The 25,379-nt window shown below is 42.5% G+C and overlaps 1 protein-coding gene and 1 pseudogene across 6 annotated transcripts; both read right to left on the bottom strand.

Moving 5' to 3' along the window:
• LOC127905991 (glutamate receptor ionotropic, NMDA 2B-like) overlaps positions 1 to 9,284 on the bottom strand; it is a 135,577-nt pseudogene extending 126,293 nt beyond the window's left edge.
• A 217-nt stretch (positions 9,285 to 9,501) lies between these two features.
• On the bottom strand, positions 9,502 to 24,488 carry LOC118365494 (activating transcription factor 7-interacting protein 1-like). Of its 6 annotated transcripts, none has more exons than XM_052491116.1 (12): positions 24,377 to 24,488; positions 20,222 to 21,090; positions 19,821 to 20,017; positions 19,452 to 19,580; positions 19,265 to 19,339; positions 19,072 to 19,142; positions 18,682 to 18,791; positions 17,631 to 18,557; positions 17,393 to 17,509; positions 17,157 to 17,270; positions 17,006 to 17,073; positions 9,502 to 11,390 (listed from the first exon to the last, which is right to left on the bottom strand). In XM_052491116.1, the coding sequence occupies exons 2-12, from the start codon at positions 21,081 to 21,083 to the stop codon at positions 10,899 to 10,901; spliced, it is 3,162 nt and encodes a 1,053-aa protein (XP_052347076.1). In that variant the 5' UTR covers positions 21,084 to 21,090; positions 24,377 to 24,488; the 3' UTR covers positions 9,502 to 10,898. The 6 variants fall into 6 exon arrangements, with proteins under 6 accessions (XP_052347076.1, XP_035603645.2, XP_035603647.2 ...); XM_035747752.2 differs by lacking the exon at positions 24,377 to 24,488 and adding an exon at positions 23,859 to 24,149; XM_035747754.2 differs by lacking the exon at positions 24,377 to 24,488 and adding an exon at positions 22,939 to 23,827.
• Between the last annotated feature and the right edge of the window lie 891 nt (positions 24,489 to 25,379).

The raw sequence follows: 25,379 nt of genomic DNA, 5'->3' as shown, positions 1-25,379 counted from the left end.
TTTTTTATTTTTTATTTTTATAAATACCTTATTTGCGTAAGTATTCAGAACCTTTCCTCAAATTGAGCTCAAGTGCATCCTGTTTCCATTGATCATCCTTCAGATGTTTCTACAACTTGATTGGTGTCACACCCTGACCTTAGTATTCTTTATTTTCCTTGTTATTTTGGTTAGGTCAGGGTGTGACATGGGTGATGTATGTGTTTTGTCTTGTCTAGGGGTTTTGTATATTTATGGGGCTGTTTCCTTTCTAGGTAAATTGTATGTCTACGGTTGCCTAGATTGGTTCTCATTTAGAGGCAGCTGTCTATTGTTGTCACTGATTGGGAACCATATTTAGGCAGCCATATTCTGTGGGTACTTTGTGGGTGATTGTCTATGTTAGTTGCTTGTGTCAGCACAGTTCTTATTATAGCTCCACGGTCATTATTCGTTATTTGTTTTGTATTCAGTGTTCAGTGCTTTTTCTTTAAAACATCATAATGAACACATACCACGCTGCATTTTGGTCCGCTTCTTACGACGATCGTGACAATTGGAGACCACCCGTGGTAAATTCAATTGATTGGACATTATTTGGAAAGGCACACACCTCCCACTGTTGACAAAGCATGTCAGAGCAAAAACCAAGCCTTGAGGTCGAAGGAATTGTCTGTAGAGCTCTGAGACAGGATTGTGTCGAGGCATAGATCTGAGGAAGGGTACCAAAACATGTCTGCAGAATTGAAGGTACCCAAGAACACAGTGGCCTCCATCATTCTTAAATGGAAGAAGTTTTGAACCACCAAGAGTCTTCCAAAAACTGAGCCATCGGGGGAGAAGGGCCTTGGTCAAGGAGGTGACCAAGAACCTGATGGTCACTCTAACAGAACTCTAGAGTTCCTCTATGGAGAAGGGAGAAACTTCCAGAAGGACAATCATCTTTTCAGACGGAAGCCGGAAGCCACTCCTCAGTAAAAGGCACATGGCAGCCCGCTTGGAGTTTGCCAAAAGACACCTAAAGACTCTCAGACCATGAGAAACCAGATTCTCTCAGATTCTCTGTCTGGAGGAAACCTGGCACCATTTCTACGGTAAAGCATGGTGGTGGCAGCATCATACTGCGGGGATGTTTTTATGCGGCAGGGACTGGCAGACTAGTCAGGATTGAGGGAAAGATTAACAGAGCAAAGTACAGAGAGATCCTTGATGAAAACCTGCTCCAGAGCTCTGACAACCTCAGACTGGAGCAAAGGTTCACCTTCCAACAGGACGACCCTAAGCACACAGCCAAGACAACGCAGGGGTGGCTTCGGGACAAGTCTCTGAATTGTCTTTGAGTGGGTCAGCCAGAGCCCAAACTTGAACCCAATCAATAATCTCTGTAGAGACCTAAAAAATAGCTGTGCAGCGAGGATCTGCAGAGAAGAATGGGAGAAACTCCCCAAATACATGTGTGCCAAGCTTGTAGCGTCATACCCAAGAAGTCTTGAGGGTGTAATCACTGGTTTTTCAACAAAGTACTGAGTAAATACATTTTTGAATAAGGCTGTAACGTAACAAAATGTGGAAAAAGACAAGGGGTCTGAATACTTTCCGAAGGCACAGTATGTGGTATAAAATATTACAGAGTATTACCCTGGTTGCAATGGTTAGACAAGAACCTTTCCAAATGTACCATGCCCTTCTGAAGTTTTGAATGTACTGCTCTCCTGTTCTTTTTATGTGTAATTGGCTCGGATTTCAAGTTTAGTTTACCTCCCTCCTGTCCGGCCTACACTATAGCTTTTTCAGTGTTAAATTGAGAATATTAATCGACACATATTGGCCTCGACACCTCATGAGATGGGGCGTTTACTAACGAATTTGGCAGGGCATGAATGGTGTGGAGAGATTCAAAATGAACCTTCCCTTGATTTATCTCCTCGCTAAATCCTAATCCTTTCTATCAGTTGATTGAGAATGTGGTTGGATTTTCGCGCCTCAAAACAGTTTCAGGGAAAACGGCACGAGCGCTAAATCCTCGTTGGGTCACAGTGTAAAGCGATGTTCAATGTAATTGCTCTCCAAAGCTCGACTTTTCTTTTAATACCCCTTTTCTGCGATGCCGTATTTGTTGCTATAGAGTTTCCATCTGACTGCAGCGGATCTGTTATTGATGAACAAGGAATAGGGAGGATGGGATAGGTTAGGAACACATTGTAAATGGAGGTGCAACCACACACATGGTGAATTTGGAAATAGGCTTCAGAGGTCCTAAATGTGATTCATGGGAACTTCGAGATAGGCATGTGCTTTCTTGCTGGGTCAGACAGACAGTGAATGAGTGTTTCCATTAGAACACTGGGCTCTTTATACCCAGTGTAGGTCCAAATTCCAGCAGGCACTCTGGATTGGTGCTTGCACACAACCACACCTGACGCTTCTCTAAACTGACGAGGACAACAAGTGATGCTGTTTCCCTTCAGTACAAGCAATTATGTATTTTACCCAAACGTACTGTATGTACTAAATTGTCTCCCTTCCCCCTTAGTACAGTAGGAGTGTAATGAATAACTTCTATTAATCCTAATTATACCCATGCATATCTCAAAATACCCTACAAGCAATTTCTCAATGAATGAAAGTGGATTTGTCTGTTCAAGGGCATGTTGCATAGGCCATACTTTAGATAAATAAATGATTCATTAAATATGCTGATAAATAATGAACTATGTCTCCAGGGCAACAGATTGTAAGTTCTATATTTAATAGATTGATAGGCCTCACACCGACACATGCTGTACACCACATAATCACAGACATACACTTAAACACATAAACCAAGAGGGTGACCCTAAATGGAAACGTCAGGGAAAAATAGAGAAAGCTACCATCCAGCCACTATTTCTACCCATTAATACACACAAAATGGCATAAATGCTGAACACATTTTCCTGTAGTTATATCCTCCCTTACGTCGTTGTGTCAATACGACTCTTCTTAATCAGTTATGATTCATTATTAAACAGACTTTTTATAGCAGATCATGACCCATATTCTCCAGTCTTGGAGTGAATAAACTGCCAATAAATAGTCTCCTCGCCCCATATACTGTAGCTCCCTCCAATCACCAAGTGAGCAAGCCCAATGTCTCATCCACAGATGCATTCAGTGGGTTGAATGAGAGGGAGACTGACAGATTACTCTAAATTTGAGATGGTTTCATAATCTTAGGGAAGAAGTAGGCCTAAAACATGGGTTAGGCCCTGTCTGTTAGACAGCATAGCGAGTGACAAAGATTAGGGGGGGTGGAATGGAAATTCTGAATGTTCACAGCCCCTGCTGTCTCCTGGCCTTGCAATGGCTGCAGCACGCAAAGCATGAAATGTAGAAGATGCAGGACAACGTTGTCTTTTTGATGGAGATCATATGCAAACTTCAATGTTTTAGGATGAAACTCCAGCGTATTTAAATGGTTACTTAGGTTAAACAATTTCAGAATGCATCCTGAATAATTCACATTCAGTGGTCCTGCAGTGCCAAATGGCATTTTAGAATATGTCCATTTTTGGAAATAATGATATGCCATTTAGTAGACACTTATCTAATGCGACTTGAAACATTATACATACGAGTGGTCCCAGGGATCCAACTCACAGTCCTGGCGTTGCAAGCCCCATGCTCTACCAACTGAGCTACAGAGGACCTGAATAGATTCAGGATATGCACAGACCACAGGAAGTCAACACATGATGTGGAACTGAAGCCCAAGAGGATCAGTCCAACCATTTAAGGTACCACCACAATCTAAGGGATGGGTGAGCCTATACAAACACATAAAACATTAACATACAGTGGGGAGAACAAGTATTTGATACACTGCCGATATTTCAGGTTTTGCTACTTACAAAGCATGTAGAGGTCTGTAATTTTTATCATAGGTACACTTCAACTGTGAGAGACGGAATCTTAAACAAAAATCCAGAAAATCACATTGTATGATTTTTAAGTAATTAATTTGAATTTTATTGCATGACATAAGTATTTGATACATCAGAAAACCAGAACCTAATATTTGGTACAGAAACCTACAGAGATCATATGTTTCCTGTAGTTCTTGACCAGGTTTGCACACACTGCAGCAGGGATTTTGGCCCACTCCTCCATACAGACCTTCTCCAGATCCTTCAGGTTTCGGGGCTGTCGCTGGGCAATACGGACTTTCAGCTCCCTCCAAAGATTTTCTATTGGGTTCAGGTCTGGAGACTGGCTAGGCCACTCCAGGACCTTGAGATGCTTCTTACGGAGCCACTCCTTAGTTGCCCTGGCTGTGTGTTTTGGGTGGTTGTCATGATGGATCGTGGCTGGGTCTTCCAGCTTCAATGCTCTTACTGAGGGAAGGAGGTTGTTGGCCAAGATCTCGCGATACATGGCCCCATCCATCCTCCCCTCAATACGGTGCAGTCGTCCTGTACCCTTTGCAGAAAAGCATCCCCCAAAGAATGATGTTTCCACCTCCATGCTTCACAGTTAGGATGGTGTTCTTGGGGTTGTACTCATCCTTCTTCCTCCAAACACAGCAAGTGGAGTTTAGACCAAATAGCTCTATTTTCGTCTCATCAGACCACATGACCTTCTCCCATTCCTCCTCTGGATCATCCAGATGGTCATTGGCAAACTTCAGACGGGCCTGGACATGCGCTGGCTTGAGCAGGGGGACCTTGCGTGCACTGCAGGATTTTAATCCATGACGGCGTAGTGTGTTACTAATGGCTTTCTTTGTGACTGGGGTCCCAGCGCTCTTCAGGTCATTGACCAGGTCCTGCCGTGTAGTTCTGGGCTGATCCCTCACCTTCCTCATGATCATTGATGCCCCACAAGGTGAGATCTTGCATGGAGCCCCAGACCGAGGGTGATGCGCCACGAGGTGAGATCTTGCATGGAGCCCCAGACCGAGGGTGATGCGCAAAGAGGTGAGATCTTGCATGGAGCCCCAGACCGAGGGTGATTGACCGTCATCTTGAACTTTTTCCATTTTCTAATAATTGTGCCAACAGTTGTTGCCTTCTCACCAAGCTGCTTGCCTATTGTCCTGTAGCCCATCCCAGCCTTGTGCAGGTCTACAATTTAGCCCTGATGTCCTTACACAGCTCTCTGGTCTTGGCCATTGTGGAGAGGTTGGAGTCTGTTTGATTGAGTGTGTGGACAGGTGTCTTTTATACAGGTAACGAGTTCAAACAGGTGCAGTTAATACAGGTAATGAGTGGAGAACAGGAGGGCTTCTTAAAGAAAAACAAACAGGTCTGTGAGAGCCGGAATTCTTATCGGTTGGTAGGTGATCAAATACTTGTCATGCAATAAAATGCTAATTAATTACTTTAAAATCATACCAATGTGATTTTCTGGATTTTTGTTTTAGATTCCGTCTCTCACAGTTGAAGTGTACCTATGATAAAAATTACACACCTCTACATGCTTTGTAAGTAGGAAAACCTGCAAAATTGGCAGTGTATCAAATATTTGTTCTCCCCACTGTATACTGTAACACTAGTAAAAACCATTGTATTCAATCCTATCAGTTTAATGATAATCAACTTTCAACATTGTTGTTGTTTTCTCCTTTTAGAAGACCCACAAGAATCTTGTGGTTGAGCCCATAGTTACACATTGGCCAACCATCTAGCCTCATTGCAATGTTACTGACAGGTATGACAGACTACATGGGCTTAAGGGCCCATCTGCAGGTAGACTCTTAGTCACATGTAGGGTCAAAATAGAACGCACCATGGATAATGACAAGCAATGCAAGACCAAGTCCCGGGTGGATTTGACGCGTATGGAGCTGTAACCTTGACCAATTCTCAGCACACAGTATAAATCCAAACCCTGTCAGCCAAATGATAGGAAAGTAAATTAGAGAAAAGGGGTCAAACCCACAGGACATATGATGGATGGACAGACGGGTGTTTCAGCAGACACACTGAGCTGAGGCTTTCAACTCAAAGCGGAAACAGACAACAAAGTGCATAATACTGTACGTTGCGACACGTTTTCCTTTGAAAAAATGATGTATTCACCAGATAAGCTGCAGGGAGAGGTAGGCGGAAAGGGCAATGGACTCACTCACGCTCCTTCTACTCTCTTACAGTGACACACACACACACTGTACATTAACCGAACTGTCTAGAACTGCATTGGAGAGTGTGTGGAAAGGTTTAAAGAGTACAGATACAGGCAAAGCAATAGGAGCTTGTTTATGAGGTATGGAGATGGGTCATTGCACCAATAAAGTGCCTTTTGGGTTCACGTAACAGGTTGACTTTAAAATGAGGGAAATTGGAAACATTAATCATGAGAAATAATCATCTTCAGAAATGACTGTCAAAGCAACAAATTAACTACGGCTTTACAATGACGGTGAAAATGTGGGGGGAAGTATTGAATTGAACAGATATAGAATTGTCCATCTGGTCTATATTAAAGGGTACTTCATTTAATATAACAGGCTTTTAAAATGCAATATTGGTGCACAATTGAAGGTATCAAAGGGACTCAAAGGGCACTATTGGTGGAACGACCCAGAAACAGATTACGTAGCCTAAATGTGTAGAAAGACTGTGATGAGATCAGAGTTGTTGATTTTATGGACAGACATAAGACCTCAAACAAGGTGTTAAATGCCCAAGGAAAACATCTATAGATTTGGTAGATTTTAGGGGAAATGACTGATCTTCCATAATCCACCATTCAACTCGATCAATATCCACCTCTCTCTATCTCACACACACCGACACACTGTGGTGCAATGCTATGTATGAAAGACTAGGAATGTGTGTGTTAACACCCACATTGAATGACAAAATGTGTGCACACATACCATTGAATCAATGACAAGAAAATGAAGAGCCATAGAGAGAGTTTGTGTGTAAGAGAGACACTGTACTCACCTAATTAACCCTTAATACTGAGTGATTCTAAATGTAATTGTGTTTGTAGATAGGAGAAATTGTAACAATCACAAATATATCACTAGAAGATAAAAGATGTTGAGTCCTTAATCCTTGATAGTAAAATCCCATTAAAATTCATGAGTAGAAAAAAAGTATTAAAATCAGCTTAAGTCCATTTGGAAAAACCACCAAAAAGTCCTGAATTTCAATTAAGAGTTAATTAGAGGCTTTCATTTGGAGTCCAATCCGAGACAGAGTAATTCCTCAGGAAAACAGCTACATCCAGAATGCATTTATCATTGTGAAGAATATTTATATTTAAAAATCCCATTCCCCAATATCTTCATATAATGTAGAGGAGAATCATAACATTCTCCATCAATAACAAAAGTAAATATAAAGAGGTGGAGAGAGAATGAATTGTGGTTTGCTCTACTTATCTATGTATATGTCTATTGCTGTGTTTATTACACTCTCCCTTTCTATCGCTCAACCTCTTTCCCTCTCTCAACCTCTTTCCCTCTCTCACTCTCGCTTTCCCGCTCGCATTCCCTCTCTCACACCAAAAAGTCTGATTTTTGTTAGGTCGCAATAAACCCAATTCCCTACAACCTTTTCACCACCCTGCCTTCAACAGTTCTCCTCCTATTGATAAAACATTGTTCCCTGAATAACTACACTAAATTACCTGCCCCTTAAAATATATCACAGTAGTCCCAGTAATAACTTACAAAAATGATTCCCCATTTAAGTAAACATAACTCTCAAATTATATCAGAAATACTAAATGACCCTCTGGGATGTGAATAATTTTCTGATGGCAAATTAAAAAGATGGAGCAACAAATAAAGAGATGATTGGATAATTAAAAGTGTGGGGGTGTAGGTGGAAAACAACGATGGGATAGAGATGAACGGCGCTTAAAATGAGAGCGACAGATGAGAAAATCATGAAAAAAAAAGATCCTCTGAAAGGTAAAGAATTGCAGCAAGGGTTTTAGTCCATTATGTTTGAGTGCTTGTGTGTGTCAGAGGGAGTGAGAGGCGAGGGGGTGGGGGGTGGGGTTGAGGGGGTGTAGAGAGAGATGCATACACAGGTGACAGACCAGTAGAATGAGAAATGAGTGAGTATTAAGTGCAGAGCTACAGATTATGTTTGACAGTCTTCATCAGACAGCAGTCTTACGGTTTCATAAGAGGTGCAGGATGAGATGGGACAAGTATAATATATTGGTTTATTCATTTTTTGCTAGATATGGAGTTCGCCTTGGGACCTTGCATTAGTCTCCTCCTGTGTGTGAGTAAAATGATTCAATATAAGGAAACGGAGGCAGTTACACATTTAATGGGAGAAGAGACTGTTGTGCAATACAGTGAGAGAAAATGTGCTCCTCTGAGAAGAGAGGAAGGCGTTGTAGGATGTATCACTGTGGTTTTGATGGGGGTCAAAAGCAAAAAGGTGATGTTTGGGATGGAGAGAAAGAGCATAGGATGGCATGTCATGAAAACAAGTACCAGCTGAATGATTTGATGAAAGAACCATTCCTCTACCAAGCCATACTGTGGATTAACGTGTGTGTGTGTGTGTGTGTGTTATGTGGATGCGTAACACACACAAAAATGCACACACAAACAGATTGAGACGGACACTAAACACTAAGAGACCTACCTATAAATATAAATAAGAATCCCCAAAATAGAGATGCAAAGGATTGTGGGAGAAGAAAAGAGGTACAAAATAGGAAAGGTAAAAACATGAAAAAGGTAAAATCATGTCATCAACCAGTCTTTTCTGGTGGAAAAATCTGGATAATTGAAACACTGATGGATTCAAAAACTAGTCAAAGTTATGGGGTGGACAGTGAGTGGAGAAATGGGGGGAGGAGGAGCGTGGGTAACGGGGGAAAGATTGGGAGCCATAGGAATGGTAAGGGAAGGGAGAATGGATAAGGAATTTAAAAAAATTTAAAAATCTTTCCTTCCTTTTCTCATTCATAAATAAAATAAATTGTAGACCAGGTAAATGGAGAAATAGATGAGGAGGCAGAGGACGGAGAGAGCAAGCAAATGAAAAGATAAAGCACCTCCCAGCAAGGCGATGAGGAAGAAGAAGAACAAAGAACGAAAGAAAAAAACAAATACTCCAGTAGCCTCCGTTTTTTCTTGTCTCTATGTGGAAGGGGGGAATGGCAGTTGCCAGTTATTCCCCCTCCCAGCTCATCTTCTTTCTTCTTTCAACAAAACAAGCCTCCCCATCCAGATGAAAACATGTTATTTTCCCTCTAGCTCTGGTCTAGTACATACCACTCACACAGGTTAGACATGTTGCAGTGGCTCATCAATATTGCTTACTGAAAAAGACATGGGGCTATAAGACAAGCATTGCCTGCCTTACTGAACTGAAAATGCTCTGTCCCCTACCGCCTATCCCTGAGAAATCTGGGAGGGGAGGGAGGAGGGTCCTCGCGCAGAATTAGTATGCATTGAGAGAGGAGGGGGTGCCTTTCCAATAAATATCTAGGAACCAGTGTTAGTGTGAATAAAACTGATAAGGGACTAGCTCCCCCTAGAGTCAAGTATCAATATACCAGTATAGTTTATAAACATTTTAATGAACAATTACAATAGTCTGAATATTTCTTGGTACTTCACCTTTCGGTCAATCTCTTGTCAAGTCCAATGCATTTATTTACATGTTTGTAACCAGCCATTAAGACTATCAGACAAAGCGATCAGCAGACAGTGTGTGAATTACATTGGGTCCAGGGGGGACCCCTGAATGAGACATGAGGCCCCCTAAATGCAGGGTCTGTAAATAATACTAATTGAACAATTATATCATTTCTTTAAATTGCAATTTGTACTGCGACAGAGGTAAATATTAAAATGAACACCCCCGCCGGTCATGGTTTAAAATATATATATCTCCACGTGGCTGCACTTGTCATCCCGGGACAGTCCCATCTCTCAGCCCCTTTTCAGGCGTCCCAACTTTTCGTTCTACAAAAAAGGTCCTTTTGTCAAAGACGCATCAATTAATTCAGGCTACAAGAGTGTAGACCTAATGAAAATCACAGAATGTCATTACAATTTTTGGTGTTTCGTAACGGATGTCTCTTCCCATTCATCTACTCATCAAATGTTAGGATGCTGGAATAATTTTGGACTAGACGAACACACGCAGGTAGCCTACTTTTTGAAGTTATTTGTTTGACAATATGAAAACATGACTAGTTCTGTTCAAGTCAAATTACAAAAAGGTTCAAAAAACATTAAATTACATCCATAGAAAAAAAATGCCACAGGATGTGCACACATACACAGGAGGCCCTAGACCATGTATCATTTAACTGTAGAACATGTCCTCCAGTGGCAGGAACTGAGCAGGAGGAAAAGAGAGGTCACATAGGCTTTGGCAGGTTCATGTCTCATGAGACGCAAAACTACTGTGTATTACCATATAATAACATGGTCATTCCGGCCTTCATAGTATGTTCTTGACTGACAATTGCAATAAAAAGTTTTAGTTTTCAAATACCTTCAGGAAACTAGGAGAAGAATACTTTATACATAATCTTTCAGAAACGGGACCAGGCCATTTCAGGTTTGATTTTCAAATCCTCTCGTCCTGTGTCAAAGATACCATTTTGGTACAATGCTGCACCCATGTGGTCAAACACACGGCAGGCAGACAGTGGTCACATGGGACCAACCCATTTCACCAGGATGGGCAACAACATTTTCCAGTAACATTCCAATGATAAGTCACTCTTGTAAACACCTGGGCTAAAATATGATTTGAGTGCAAAATTCTGATAAAAAAAATACCAACACACATTCATTTGAAAATAGAGCAATTAGATTTGCCAGAAGCTTTACTGAACTTTTCACTTTGGCTACCAAAAGGAAAAAAAAAAAAATCTACAGAATCAATATTTCTCCTCGTTTTGACTTGACACAACAAATTAACTTAAATCTTAACATTTGGTTAAATTGGAGCTTTCGGTGAAGGGGACGTTAAGACGTCAGTGCACTGAGGCTCACAGAATGGTCCAAAGCGGCCAAACACGTCCCTGGCATGGACTGCAAAGTAGTACTTGGAGCCAGAGACAAACTGTGTGAGTGTACAGGCCATGGGCAAAGCCAAGGCCTTCACCTCCCCTATCTTCTTCCAGAGTAGGGGGTGTGTGCTGGGGCCAGAATGGTCCTGGTGGTAGGCGTATAGGTGGTAGCTGTCCACGGCAGCACAGCTCCTGTCTACCTCAATCACAGACCAGGAGAGCACGATGCCGTCATTCTGGCTCGGGACCCGGGTTATTTTGAGCAGAGGCTGCTGTGGAGGGCTGGTGCTGGCCGCTTCGAGGGGCAGGCTGATAGTTTGAGGTGGGACAGGCAAGGGGGGAAGGGGAGAGGGCTGGGGGCATGGTATGGAAGATGAAGAAGTGGTTGTTGCGGAGGCAATACTTTCAGATGGGGAGCCCTGAAAGATGAATTTGATGTTGACTCTCTTTGGTTGATTATAGGCCAATATGTACATTTTCTTCCAATTGGAAAACATTCTGGAACATGCAGTATTCCATGGCTGCATTCCAAACACTTAAAAGACACACCCTCTCCCCTCAGCCCTCAAATTAAATGGACACTTCTGATGACGCATCATGACGTCTGACGAGTTGACACTTGCAGGTGCAAGGGGCGACGGAAGAAGAAATGTATTTTAAATGGACCGCTCTTGCCTGGAAATGTGTCACTCGTTCATTTCATGGTTGTTTTCAGTCATCATGGAACCACTGGTAGCTGTTGTGTGTGCCTTATATGCGCTACAGTCAATTATGATTGCATTTCATAATTTTGGCTAGAAGACAACATCCCCGCAGACGTCGAATGTTAGCCATCCTACTATATCAGATACATCGAAAATTACAATGTATAAGTGTGATGTCAGGGAAAGTTGTGCGCAAACTATTGTTTCCAAAAGCTAACCAAACAAAAACATCATTACTTTTATGATAAGTATTTGAGCCGTCATGTGCATTAGTAGCAACATTTCTAACTTATTTACATTCGTTGACTACTCCATATTAATGTAGTTTAAGGTTAGGCTGAATTTTCTTAGTGGATGTACAATCAACGTGAATTTAATTATGGGGCGTTTCAGGCCCTGGAGTGAACATAATTGTACGAGAGGTCGACCGACTATGATTTTTCAACGCCAATACCGATTATTGGAGGATAAAAAAAAATATTTAAAAAATCAGATACCGATTTATACACTGCTCAAAAAAATAAAGGAAACACTAAAATAACATCCTAGATCTGAATAAATGAAATATTCTTATTAAATACTTTTTTCTTCACATAGTTGAATGTGCTGACAAAATCACACACAAATTATCAATGGAAATCAAATGTATCAACCCATGGAGGTCTGGATTTGGAGTCACACTCAAAATTAAAGTGGAAATCCACACTACAGGCTGATCCAACTTTGATGTAATGTCCTTAAAACAAGTCAAAATTAGGCTCCGTAGTGTGTGTGGCCTACACGTGCCTGTATGACCTCCCTACAATGCCTGGGCATGCTCCTGATGAGGTGGCGGATGGTCTCCTGAGGGATCTCCTCCCAGACCTGGACTAAAGCATCCGCCAACTCCTGGACAGTGTGTAGTGCAACGTGGCGTTGGTGGATGGAGCGAGACATGATGTCCCAGATGTGCTCAATTGGATTCAGGTCTGGGGAACCGGCGGGACAGTCCATAGCATCAATGCCTTCCTCTTGCAGGAACTGCTGACACACTCCAGCCACATGAGGTCTAGCATTGTCTTTTATTAGGAACCCAGGACCAACCGCACCAGCATATGGTCTCACAAGGTGTCTGAGGATCTCATCTCGGTACCTAATGGCAGTCATGCTACCTCTGGCGAGCACATGGAGGGCTGTGCGGCCCCCCAAAGAAATGCCACCCCACGACTGACCCACCGCCAAACCGGTCATGCTGGAGGATGTTGCAGGCAGCAGAACGTTCTCCACGGCGTCTACAGACTGCCACGTCTGTCACATGTGCTCAGTGTGAACCTGCTTTCATCTGTGAAGAGCACAGGGCGCCAGTGGCGAATTTGCCAATCTTGCTGATCTCTGGCAAATGCCAAACGTCCTGCACGGTGTTGGGCTGTAAGCACAACCCCCAGCTGTGGACGTTGGGACCTCATACCACCCTCATGGAGTCTGTTTCTGACCGTTTGAGCAGACACATGCACATTTGTGGCCTGCTGGAGGTCATTCTGCAGGGCTCTGACAGTGCTCCTCCTTGCACAAAGGCGGAGGTAGCGGTCCTGCTGCTGGGTTGTTGCCCTCCTACGGCCTCCTCCACGTCTCCTGATGTACTTTCCTGTCTCCTGGTAGCGCCTCCATGCTCTGGACACTACGCTGACAGACACAGCAAACCTTCTTGCCACAGCTCACATTGATGTGCCATCCTGGATGAGCTGCACCACCCGAGCCACTTGTGTGGGTTGTAGACTCCGTCTCATGCTACCACTAGAGTGAAAGCACCGGCAGCATTCAAAAGTGACCAAAACATCAGCCAGGAAGCATAGGAACTGAGAAGTGGTCTGTGGTCCCCACCTGCAGAACCACTCCTTTATTGGGGGTGTCTTGCTAATTGCCTATAATTTCCACCTGTTGTCTATTCCATTTGCACAACAGCATGTGAAATGTATTGTCAATCAGTGTTGCTTCCTAAGTGGATGGTTAGATTCCACAGAAGTGTGATTGACTTGGAGTTACATTGTGTTGTTTAAGTGTTCCCTTTATTCTTTTGTGCAGTAATATATATATATACACACACACACACACAGGGGCAAAAAAGTATTTAGTCAGCCTCCAATTGTGCATGTTCTCCCACTTAAAAAGATGAGAGGCCTGTCATTTTCATCGTAGGTACACTTCAACTATGACAGACAAGGGGGAAAAAAAATCCAGGAAATCACATTGTAGGATTTTTAATGAATTAATTTGCAAATTATGGTGGAAAATAAGTATTTGGTCAATAACAAAAGTATCTCAATACTTTGTTATATACCCTTTGTTGGCAATGACAGAGGTCAAACGTTTTCTGTAAGTCTTCACACTGTTGCTGGTATTTTGGCCCATTCCTCCATGCAGATCTCTAGAGCAGTGATGTTTTGGGGCTGTTGCTGGGCAACATGGACTTTCAACTCCCTCCAAAGATTTTCTATGGGGTTGAGATCTGGAGACTGGCTAGGCTACTCCAGGACCTTGAAATGCTTCTTACGAAGCCACTCCTTCGTTGCCCGGGCGGTGTGTTTGGGATCATTGTCATGCTGAAAGACCCAGCCACGTTTCATCTTCAATGCCCTTGCTGATGGTAGGTTTTCACTCAAAATCTCACGATACATGGCCCCATTCATTCTTTCCTTTACACGGATCAGTCGTCCTGGTCCCATTGCAGAAAAACAGCCCCGAAGCATGAGGTTTCCACCCCCATGCTTCACAGTAAGTATGGTGTTCTTTGGATGCAAATCAGCATTCTTTGTCCTCCAAACATGACGAGTTGAGTTACCAAAAAGTTATATTTTGGTTTCATCTGACCATATGACATTCTCCCAATCTTCTTCTGGATCATCCAAATGCTCTCTAGCAAACTTCAGACGGGCCTGGACATGTACTGGCTTAAGCAGGGGGACACGTCTGGCACTGCAGGATTTGAGTCCCTGGCGGTGTAGTGTGTTACTGATGGTAGGCTTTGTTACTTTGGTCCCAGCTCTCTGCAGGTCATTCACTAGGTCCCCCCGTGTGGTTCTGGGATTTTTGCTCACCGTTCTTGTGATCATTTTTACACCACGGGGTGAGATCTTGTGTGGAGCCCCAGATCAAGGGAGATTATCAGTGGTCTTGTATGTCTTCCATTTCCTAATAATTGCTCCCACAGTTGATTTCTTCAAACCAAGCTGCTTACCTATTGCAGATTCAGTCTTCCCAGCATGGTGCAGGTCTACAATTTTGTTTCTGGTGTCCTTTGACAGCTCTTTGGTCTTGGCCATAGTAGAGTTTGGAGTGTGACTGTTTGAGGTGGTGGACAGGTGTCTTTTATACTGATAACAAGTTCAAACAGGTGCCATTAATACAGGTAGCGAGTGGAGGACAGAGGAGCCTATTAAAAGAAGAAGTTACAGGTCTATGAGAGCCAGAAATCTTGCTTGTTTGTAGGTGACCAAATACTTATTTTCCACCATAATTTGCAAAAATTCTTTTAAAATCTAACGATGTGATTTTCTGGATTTTTTCTCATTTTGTCTGTCATAGTTGAAGTGTACCTATGATGAAAATTACAGGCCTCTCATCTTTTTAAGTAGGAGAACTTGCACAATTGGTGGCTGACTAAATACTGTTTTGCCTCCCTAATAAATAAATAAATATATATATATATATATATAAATAATAATGACAATTACAACAATACTGAATGAACACTTTTTAACTTAATATATCAATAAAATCAATTTAGTCTCAAATAAATAATGAAACATATTCAATTTGGTTTAAATAATGCAAAAACAAAGCGTTAGAAGAAAGTAAAAGTGCAATATGTGACATGTAAAAAAGCTAACGTTTAAGTTCCTTGCTCAGAACATATGAAAGCTGGTGGTTCCCTTTAACATGAGTCTTCAATATTCCTTGGTAAGATGTTTTAGGCTGTAGTTATTATGGGACCATTTCTCTCTATACCGTTTGTATTTCATATACCTTTGACTATTGGATGTTCTAATAGGTACTTCAGTATTTCCAGCCTAATTTCAGGAGTTGATAGGCTTGAAGTCATACACAGCGTAATGCTTGAAGCACAGCGAAGAGCTGCTGGCAAATGCAGGAAAGTGCCGTTTGAATGAATGCTTACGAGCCTGCTGCTGCCTACCACCACTCAGTCAGACTGCTCTATCAAATCATAGACTTAATTATAATACACAGAAATGCGAGCCTTAGGTCATTAATATGGTCAAATCCGGAAATTATCTTTTTGAAAACAAAAGGTTTATTATTTTAGATTAACACGGAAACGTTCCATATTTTATCTAACAGGTGGCATCCCTAAGTCCAAATATTGCTGTTAGATTGCACAACCTTCAATGTTATGTCATAATTATGTACAATTCTGGCAAATTAATTACGGTCTTTGTTAGGAAGAAATGGTCTTCACACAGTTCGCAACGAGCCAAGCGGCCCAAACTGCTGCATATACCCTGACTCTGTTGCACAGAACGCAAGATAAGTTACACAATTTCCCCTAGATAAAATAAATTCATGTTAGCAGGCAATATTAACTAAATATGCAGGTTTAAAAATATATTGTGTATTGATTTTAAGAAAGGCATTGATGTTTATGGTTAGGTACACATTGGTGCAACGACAGTGCTTTTTTTCGCGAATGCGCTTGTTAAATCACCCGTTTGGCGAAGTAGGCTATGATTCAATGATAAATTAACAGGCACCACATCGATTATATGCAACACAGGACAAGCTAGATAAACTAGTAATATCGCCAACCATGTGTAGTTAACTAGTGATTACGTTAAGATTGTTTTTTAGAAGAGAAGTTTAATGCTAGCTAGCACCTTACCTTGGCTCCTTGCTGCACTCGCATAACAGGTAGTCAGCCTGCCACGCAGTCTCCTCGTGGAGTGCAATGTTATTGGCCATAATCGGTCTAAAAATGCTGATTATCGATTGTTACGAAAACTTGAAATTGTCCCTAATTTAAAAATAAAAAATAAAAAAAATGTAAAATTAAAATAAAAAAAATACTTTTTTTTTTTTTATTTTTTTTTTTAATCGGCCATTCCGATTAAATCGGTCGACCTCTTAAAATGTACACTTGCAAACGCGATCAAAAACGAGGGCTGAGGGGCTTCCGTTGCTTGGCTAATCATTTGGACCGACAACAAAGATGGCTGCGGGGATTCCCTCAATTGCATAAGGCAAGGGTAAGTGGAGGAGGGTGTGTCTTTTATAAGTTTAAAACACAGCCCATGTATTGAAAGACGGTTGCTCTGCTTTCAAATATTTGGTAGTCTCACCTGCAGGGGGCGATGATAAACAGCATGCGGAGATCCAACAGCTGAAGTCTGACCAAGTGATGACCTCACTGAAACACCAAATAAAGAGAAAAACAATCTGGGTATTCTGTCAACATAACCACAGACAGTGTTGGCACAAGACACCACATACCGGCCTGTGTGCCGACTGAAGTGGAGGTGGCTGTTTGCTGTGTGGCTGTTGTTCGCTGACCCGCTGTTGAAGGCGAGGCCTTCAAAGCCATCGGAGCCTTCAGCACTCCAGTAACTGCACACAACACATGGGGACAACTTCAGGAGATGTACAACTCACTGCACTTCTGGCCTCTATAATATCATAAAATACTGTTCACCAAAAGGAAGAGGGAGGGAAAGGAATATCAATCTTACCTAGAACATCATCATCATCCTCCTCCTCCTCCTCCTCTGTCAGGTCTATGAATGCTTCTGATTTGGCAGGGTGAGATGCCTGCGTGGAGTCTGAAGGAGTATTTGTAGATTCACTACCTACATAGGAGAATGTAGGAAAACACAGCTTCTCAGAATGACACTGAGAATCTGAGCAAAACAAACTACTTACATTTGCTCTTCCAAGATAAGCAGCCAAACTTCTGAGGTGTAAGCTAACCTGTTTTCACAGACACCTGTGGTACAGGGGCAGCTAGTTGTGCTGAGGCAGCTGGATGCACAGAGGCAGCTGGTCGCACAGAGGGTTGAGTGCCTGTGGTGGCTGGCATTGAGAATCTTGGTAAGGATGAAGTGGAGTTCGCCACAGACACAAGCCGAATTGACTCACAGACGGAGACAGACACACTGGAACTGGGCCTGCCGACTGTCCCAGTGGCTCCAGGGTGGGAGATATTGGGTGTGGCACAGAGTGTGGTTATGGTTGTGGCCCTGTGTGTGGGTGTGGTTATGGTTGTGGCCCTGGGTGTGGTTATGGTTGTGGCCCTGGGTGTGGTTATGGTTGTGGCCCTGGGTGTGGTTATGGTTGTGGCCCTGGGTGTGGTTATGGTTGTGGCCCTGGGTGTGGTTATGGTTGTGGCCCTGGGTGTGGTTATGGTTGTGGCCCTGGGTGTGGTTATGGTTGTGGCCCAAGGTGTGGTTATGGTTGTGGCCCAGGGTGTGGTTATGGCTGTGGTTGTGGCCCTGGGCATGGTTATGGGTGTGGTTATGTGGGACGTTGTGGCAGCTGGTGAGTCAGTGGGTGTAGTCGTGGTTGTGGGTGTGGCAACAAAATTAGATAAGAGGGCAGAAGCCGAGGGGGGCTTGGGAGCAGCAGGGGTGTAGGGAGTAGTCCTCTGCAGGAGGAAGGCAGTGGTGGGTGTCACAGTGGAACTCGTCATGGCGGGAAGTGCGCACACTGGGATTAGCTGGGAGTTGGTTGGGTTGGTAAGGATGGCTGTCCCTCCACCAGGCAGCTGTATGAGGAATGACTGGAGAGGGAAGGCGGACGGGCCTGGTGTTGGGGTAACACAGGTGCTCAGCATCAAGGTTTGGGATGTGGGTTGAGATCCGACTGAGGCTGTGGAAGAGGGGGAAGGTAGCAAGGGGGCTTGTGGAGGAGAAAGAAATTGAGAAGAAAAAAAATGTTAAAGGAAGAGACTGTATACAATGGTATTATTAGTTGGTTAAATAAAACACATATTAAGATAAAGAGAAAACTCCCTCCTGCTCACCTGTGGGTACAGGACTAGGGGTTTGACAGCCCTGATCAGTACGTACAGGAGTAGGGGTTTGACTGCTCTGATCATTACGCTTTGGATCTGGTATGTTGTTCCCCATTGTTCTGTTTAAAAGGAGGGGAAATGATTACAGGCAAAGGATTCAGGAAGCTGATCAAAAGGCTGTTCAGTGGAGAATGATGGTGAACACAAACATAAGCGGATGCTGAGAGATACAGTACGATGTCACTGTGCATCCAATCAGTTGCTTTTATCCCAAATAACTCAATGACAAATTGAATCTTCGTTGTCAATGCACCTATTTCTTTGGGTTACCCTCTGGTGAAATGATTTTTTCCTCTGATTAATTGGGACACGCTGCTACACTTCAAATCATTGACTTACCTCAGGCCGAGAATTCCTGATCCTGCTTGGGTGGTTGCTGTGGCAGAAGTAGAGGTAGGTGGCAACAGTACCTGATGAATATAGGGAGGAGCACTTTGTATAGAGTTCCAATGGTACCATCAACCTTTCAAAAAAGATCTCTCTGAAATCACAGTCATCATTGAAAGATCAATTGCCTCCCATTTTCACTCACCTCTGGAGGTTTCTTGGCATTCCCCATGGCCTGGATGGCAGTTCCAACTTTCTTAGAAAGTCGGCCAATCTTTGCCTGAAAGGGCACACGTGGGAGCATGGATTTGCTTGTCTAATGGGCAATACATTCCAATGTCTTTATCCTAGATTACCCTGTTTGTTTTCTTTCTCATCTTCTGACAACTCACCTGCAGGCTCTTGAGTGCACTCGGGTGTTTTTCTATTTTGTCCAGTCTGTCTCTGAGCCCCTGAAGACTCTTGTCAAATAGTGTAAGCTGCAGAACACACAACTGCTCCTCAACAAGCTGCTGCACCACCTACAGAGAACAGGGATTTTAATGGGCAAGTGAGGAAAAAAGATGGAAGGTTATTTTATTTGTTTAACCTTAAAACCAGTCCAATGGAGATTTTTAAAATAACACGAGAAGGTAGCACCAATAAAATAAAATAGTCAAAAATATGCCATGCAACTCAGGATACATGACTACAACTTGGGAACTGAGACATGGTTTCTTTAAATAAAATAAATAAATCAAACATCTCAACTGAGGACAAACCTTCTTTAGCTTGTGTTGCCTTTCTGCGCTCACACTGATCTTCAGCTCCACATGAGCCTCCACCTCCTCACAGTCTACTCTGGGCCTCTTATGATGCCTTTCCACCACTTCCAAGTCTCTTTCTCCCTGCTTTTGACCACCATCCTCCGAGTCTCCAGACAAGGATCGTTTCTTCTGTAGAGCAGCACCCTCCTCTTCTTGTTTAGAGAGAACACAAAACATTATAATATCAAAACACTGCTATTATCGAAGCTAACATCTTGAAAAAAACAATCTCCGCTAGCCAACAGGCCAGTTGAAGTCAGAAATATGACCAATTCCTGCAACCTAACTAACATATGAACTAAACTTGACAATCACTTTGGTGCTTTAGTTGGAATTGGAAAAGACTATAGAATTACCTTCATCAATCTGAAGGGGCGTTGTTGATGAAGGGGACAGACAGTCAACTGGAGCACCACTTTCAAATTGTTCTGGCTTCTCCATGTTAACCTCAACTTTTTCTACCTTTCCTTCACTTTCCCTCTGTTCCTCCTCTTTCTCCTCTTCATCACTCTCATCCTGGACATCATCATCTTCACTAAGCACCAGGAACCCTGGCCTGACCTCCTGGTCTGACTCTGCCGTGTAAGACGGAGAAAGCGAAGGGGAAGAGACAGACTCTACAGCCGTGTTGGAGGACAGGAGGAGGGAGGCGGCAGGGTTCAATATGGGCACTGTGTCCGGAGTGGTACCTGGTACCAGGTCTACTTCCATATCATCAACCTCACGCTCTCTTACTGCTACTGCTTTCTCTGAACTCACAGGAGAGGAAACAATAACATCCTCCTTGGAATTTCTATCCACCTTTCCCAGTCCATTCATTTTGTCTTCTACCTCAAGGCTGGGTAATGTAGACCCCATGTCCCCCTCTCCTTCTTCCTGAACATCTTTTACATCAGAGTGTATGTTCTGTGATGAAGAAACCAGTAATTCAGAGGCTGTTGGTTCCTCAGAGGTCTCAGTGGTTAGGGATGTGGCCGTCAGGGAGGAAGGGGCATGAGTGGTAGAATGTGTAGTTCCATGTATTTCTTTATCTACTTCCATAGACACATCTTCACAGTGCTTCCCATTTACCATTACTGGCTGTGGTGGGGATGGCAAAGAACATGGAGAGGAGAGAGTGGTGTGAAGGGATTCCAGTTGCTGTCGATCGCTGACTTTCATAGTCTTTTTTGCTCTGAAAATTTTCCTCAGGGGTTCCTCTGCGACAGCAACATCCATGCTTGACCTGAATGGTGGTGAAGAACGAGCAAAAGAATGTCAATCATGTACAATTCTGTTTTTGTTTTACTCTACTTATTTGCATTTGCCTTTGATTCATGCAAATTAAAAACAAACATTTTCATTCATCTCTTCATTAATGAAGTGTATTAAATTCAAATAGAAGCGGGAGCACTGACTTTCCCGTACACACTATTGTTGAAGTCCAAGATAGGACACACCCACAATCATGCAGCTGCTCCTCCTCCTCTTTACACCCTGTCAACTCTGATTGGTAGAGTGCAAAGCCTGCCAGGCAACTCAAGCAGGTGATTGATTCAGTGACGGGTTTTAGGGCCTGGTGGGAGGTGTTTGCACCAGGTGAAAAGCGATTGCATTTGTTTTGGAACGGGGCTGCCTCCTGGGCGTGAGCCAGGTGCCCTGCTCTGCCCAACGGTGGCTCAAAAACAAACAAAAAAATGGGTTAAGCAAGTAAAGTAATGAGTAGGATTCTGTTTTCACATGCTAATATATACACACACACTATCTGCCTTCCCAATGAAAGCTATTTTGAAAATTATGACGTTTCATGCAAAAGATGTTTCTGAACGATGCACCATGCTACTATGTTGACAGCATGAGCATGCAGCCCAGACTTCTGTTCCATTTGAGAAGGGTGCTCCTCCCACACCGCTTTTGACCTTTCATGTCACCTAGCAGCATTCAGCATGAGTGCTGTTGTCAGCATGAAGCCCAGTTTACTGTTCTATTTGAAAAGGGTGCTCCTCCCTTGCCGCTTTTGACCTTTCATGTCACCTTGCAGCATTCACAGAGACTGCTAGTTTCTCCAAGCCTGCAGGTGAGAGAAGGAAGGATACAAGAACCCTACACTTCACTTGCAATAGCCAACAGCCTGGAAACCTGACGTTGAATTTCATTGAAGCACACACACAAGATGAAAATACATGTATGCATGCATACTTGCCAGGCTCATGCTTACATGGTTCTGTGCATGCTTCAGGTGACAAATCTGAACATTCTGCCAGCACTTTGAAAAGTAGATTAAACTATACTTTCCTGTAGATATTATCTCATTCCTACCTGCAAACAGACCAACCACATGGACAACCAGTAAAGTTAAACTACAATTTTATTCAACATTCTGGCTTGTAGAGGTCGTGAGAGGAAACTTTCCTGATCCAAACACTAATTTATGCCCAACGTAGATTTCCATTAAATAAAACATCAGGTTTCCAGGCTATAGCCAACTAAGTGGTAAGTTCTGCATATAATTACCACTGCCTCATCAAAATAGGAATGAAAATAGGAATGAAAACAAAATCAATCAAATAACCTTGCATAGTGTCATGCCATCTTAGCCATGTCATCTTGACAAATTTAGGACAGCTCTTAGAGCCAGTAAGATTGTTTTTTAAAGCAATAAAATAAACCCCATTGAGTTGGAAGAATCTGTAATGACAGTACACTTTTTCAACGATAACTTGAAAATGTAATGTTGCCCTCATGGAATGTCATTCCTTAAACTGCCCCATCATAAATCCATTACTACCTGCAGCTGAAAATGTAATGCGATGCATTTGCTCCATGTAAAGTTTCCATTTAGGAGGGTGGAGACTTTACTGTCTTTAATATTTTTTTGCAGAAAATTCCCCCCATAACCTAACTGAGCATTTGACACAATTATTATTATGATTAGTTCTGGGATTCAGAGATTCACTCCATGTGCCCCCCTCTGACAGTATGGGCCTGAATTGACTTGTCAAACCCAAGGGTATGGGGTAATCCCCCTATGATCACATTCATGGAGGATTCCCTTTGCAGTTGGATGAAATTCTATTTAGCCCAGTTAACTTACCTTGTGAAAGGAGGCAATTCAATGCACCTGTGAAAGGAAGCAATTCAATGCACCTGTGGACACTCAGACTAAGTATCAATGGCTAGACTAAGTACGAGATTGAGACTATCAAACTGCACACCTGAATTTAATTTCATACTAATTGATCACTGTCGATTTGTCGCACCAGGTGTTGGCTAAGTGAAGGAAGGCGTGGCCAAACTAGTCTTACAGTGTTTGTCACAAAGCAGAATCAATATTAGCTAGGTAACTAACAAACTTTCAGATATAGTGGTTTGTTTTCTGGTTTATTAAAAAAGCTAAAGTAAATGATGGATTGTTGAGAATATTGAGTCGGGTACCATTTACATTTCAAGTCAATCTTTCTCAGTTAGCTGGCTAAGTCATCCATCCTGACATTACTTAAGAGGACCATGGAGTACACAGGCTTTTGTTCCAGTCCAGAAATCATGACACACTCCTGTGCCTCAAACAATTAAGTTGAATATTGTGATATTTCAATTATGAAGTGGTATATTACACACAATGATTTGTTTTGTACTGACAAAATAAGATCTCTAATAGCACATGTATAAGAAGACTGGCCGTAGGAACATTGCCCTTGAAGTCAAGATGTGCAGGATCTGATGGCTTGGACACATTTTGACGGACAGTGGTACCTGTGCTGGAGTAGATTGGTCTCATGGGATAGGGCACGGACTGTGGCAAGGCACTCAAGCAGTAGAAGGACTAAGTAAGTTATGTACATTTAATCCCGTCAAAATGCTGCGTTAACGGACCTACAATTGCTTCATCAGTAAGTTATGTAGATGCCTTCAATGGCCTCGCCATTTACATAAAATTATCCATTCAGTGAAGTTTAGACTAAGATTTAAATTATATCAGTAGTAACTCAATGTTAAACACGTGAGGTAACTCACCCTTTACATCCAGTTTCAAAACAGGATCCTGTAGTGACCAGAACTTGCTAAGTGCTAAATTGAATAAGCAAATGCTAACTTGCACAGTCATTTAAACAACCTAACTTGACCTGTCTCCTTATCCTGTCTGTTGTCACTGACTGGGAGTGAATCACAACCACTCAAAACCAGCACATTCTTAGTATGTGCTAAACTTCCCTGCCCACATTCGTATGTTCTAAACTCCACACCTAGCCTATTCAGTCAGTCAATTCGCTCCCTCTCAAACAAAGCAGGAAGTGTGATGGGGGAGGGAAATCCAGACCGATGAAGGCGGGGCTACCATTTTTGGGGAAACTGCAGAAATGGAAACAAAGGTGTTTCAAGGCACTTTCAATTGCACCATTCTTCATGAAAAGGAGTCGTCTACATTTTTTAGCAACTCTCATACTCTGTGTAACGGATGTGAAACGCTAGCTTAGTTAGCGGTGGTGCGCGCTAAATATTGTTTCAATTGGTGATGTCACTTGCTCTGAGACCTTGAAGTGGTGGTTCCCCTTGCTCTGCAAGCCCCGCGGCTTTTGGGTAACGATGCTTCGTGGGTGACTGTTGTTGATGTGTGCAGAGGGTCCGTGGTTCACGCCCGGGTATGGGCGAGGGGACGGTCTAAAGTTATACTGTTACATATGCTCATGATACAAAACAGTCCCATCTCAATCCATCCCGCATTGTGCTTCAGGCAATATTATTATATTTTATTATTATCCTGAATATTGTCCCAACTCATTACTAACTATACCCAGATGGAAATGAACTATACCCAGGGGGAAATGAACTATACCCAGAGGGAAATGAACTAACATGATTCAAAACCATCTCATATTGCCTCTGCATGTTTACTACTACTTTTTCTTACTGTTTGATTAGTGCTAGAATATTTGTATGCATCCTATAATGTATACTTTTCAGTCGATAGTTTAACACAAATAAGCCTACAGTACATCAATAGCCTAGGTTCTGCAACCTCATTATGCATGTCAAGCTTTTCAGTCAGCCATTTTGGCAGCTGTCAGAAGTTTTAATTGATTAAATTAAATGTTCTAGCTAGGTATCATGTCATTATGAATGAACGACTATAGGCTAAAACAAATATCTTACACAGCAACAATCTCCACAACATTTGGCTCAATTGGAATTACTTATCTTGGACATCAAGTGAGAATCATTTGTTTTTATTTGTCATACATTTTCTGCTCGCTGCCCATTCAAACATGGGCAACACAAGTAATCAAGCTATGAATGAGGGATAGAGCAATTGAGATCCCAATAAAGTAGGCTATTGGCCAGACAGCTGGGTAGGGCCGGACGGACAGGTTTTTAGAAATGTTTGCTCATTTTTGAAAAATAAAAAATAAATGCCTTATGTAAATATGTTTTCAGACCTTTTGCTATGAGACTCAAAATTGAGCTCAGGTGCTTCCTGTTACAATTGATCATCCTTGAGATTTTCCTACAACTTGATTGGAGTCCACCTGTGGTAAA

Source organism: Oncorhynchus keta, chromosome 32 (assembly GCF_023373465.1).
Source record: "Oncorhynchus keta strain PuntledgeMale-10-30-2019 chromosome 32, Oket_V2, whole genome shotgun sequence".
NCBI classification, from domain to species: Eukaryota; Metazoa; Chordata; class Actinopteri; order Salmoniformes; family Salmonidae; genus Oncorhynchus; species Oncorhynchus keta.
The sequence above is the reverse complement of the archived record's forward strand: the minus strand, read 5'-3'. Positions and strand labels throughout refer to the sequence as shown.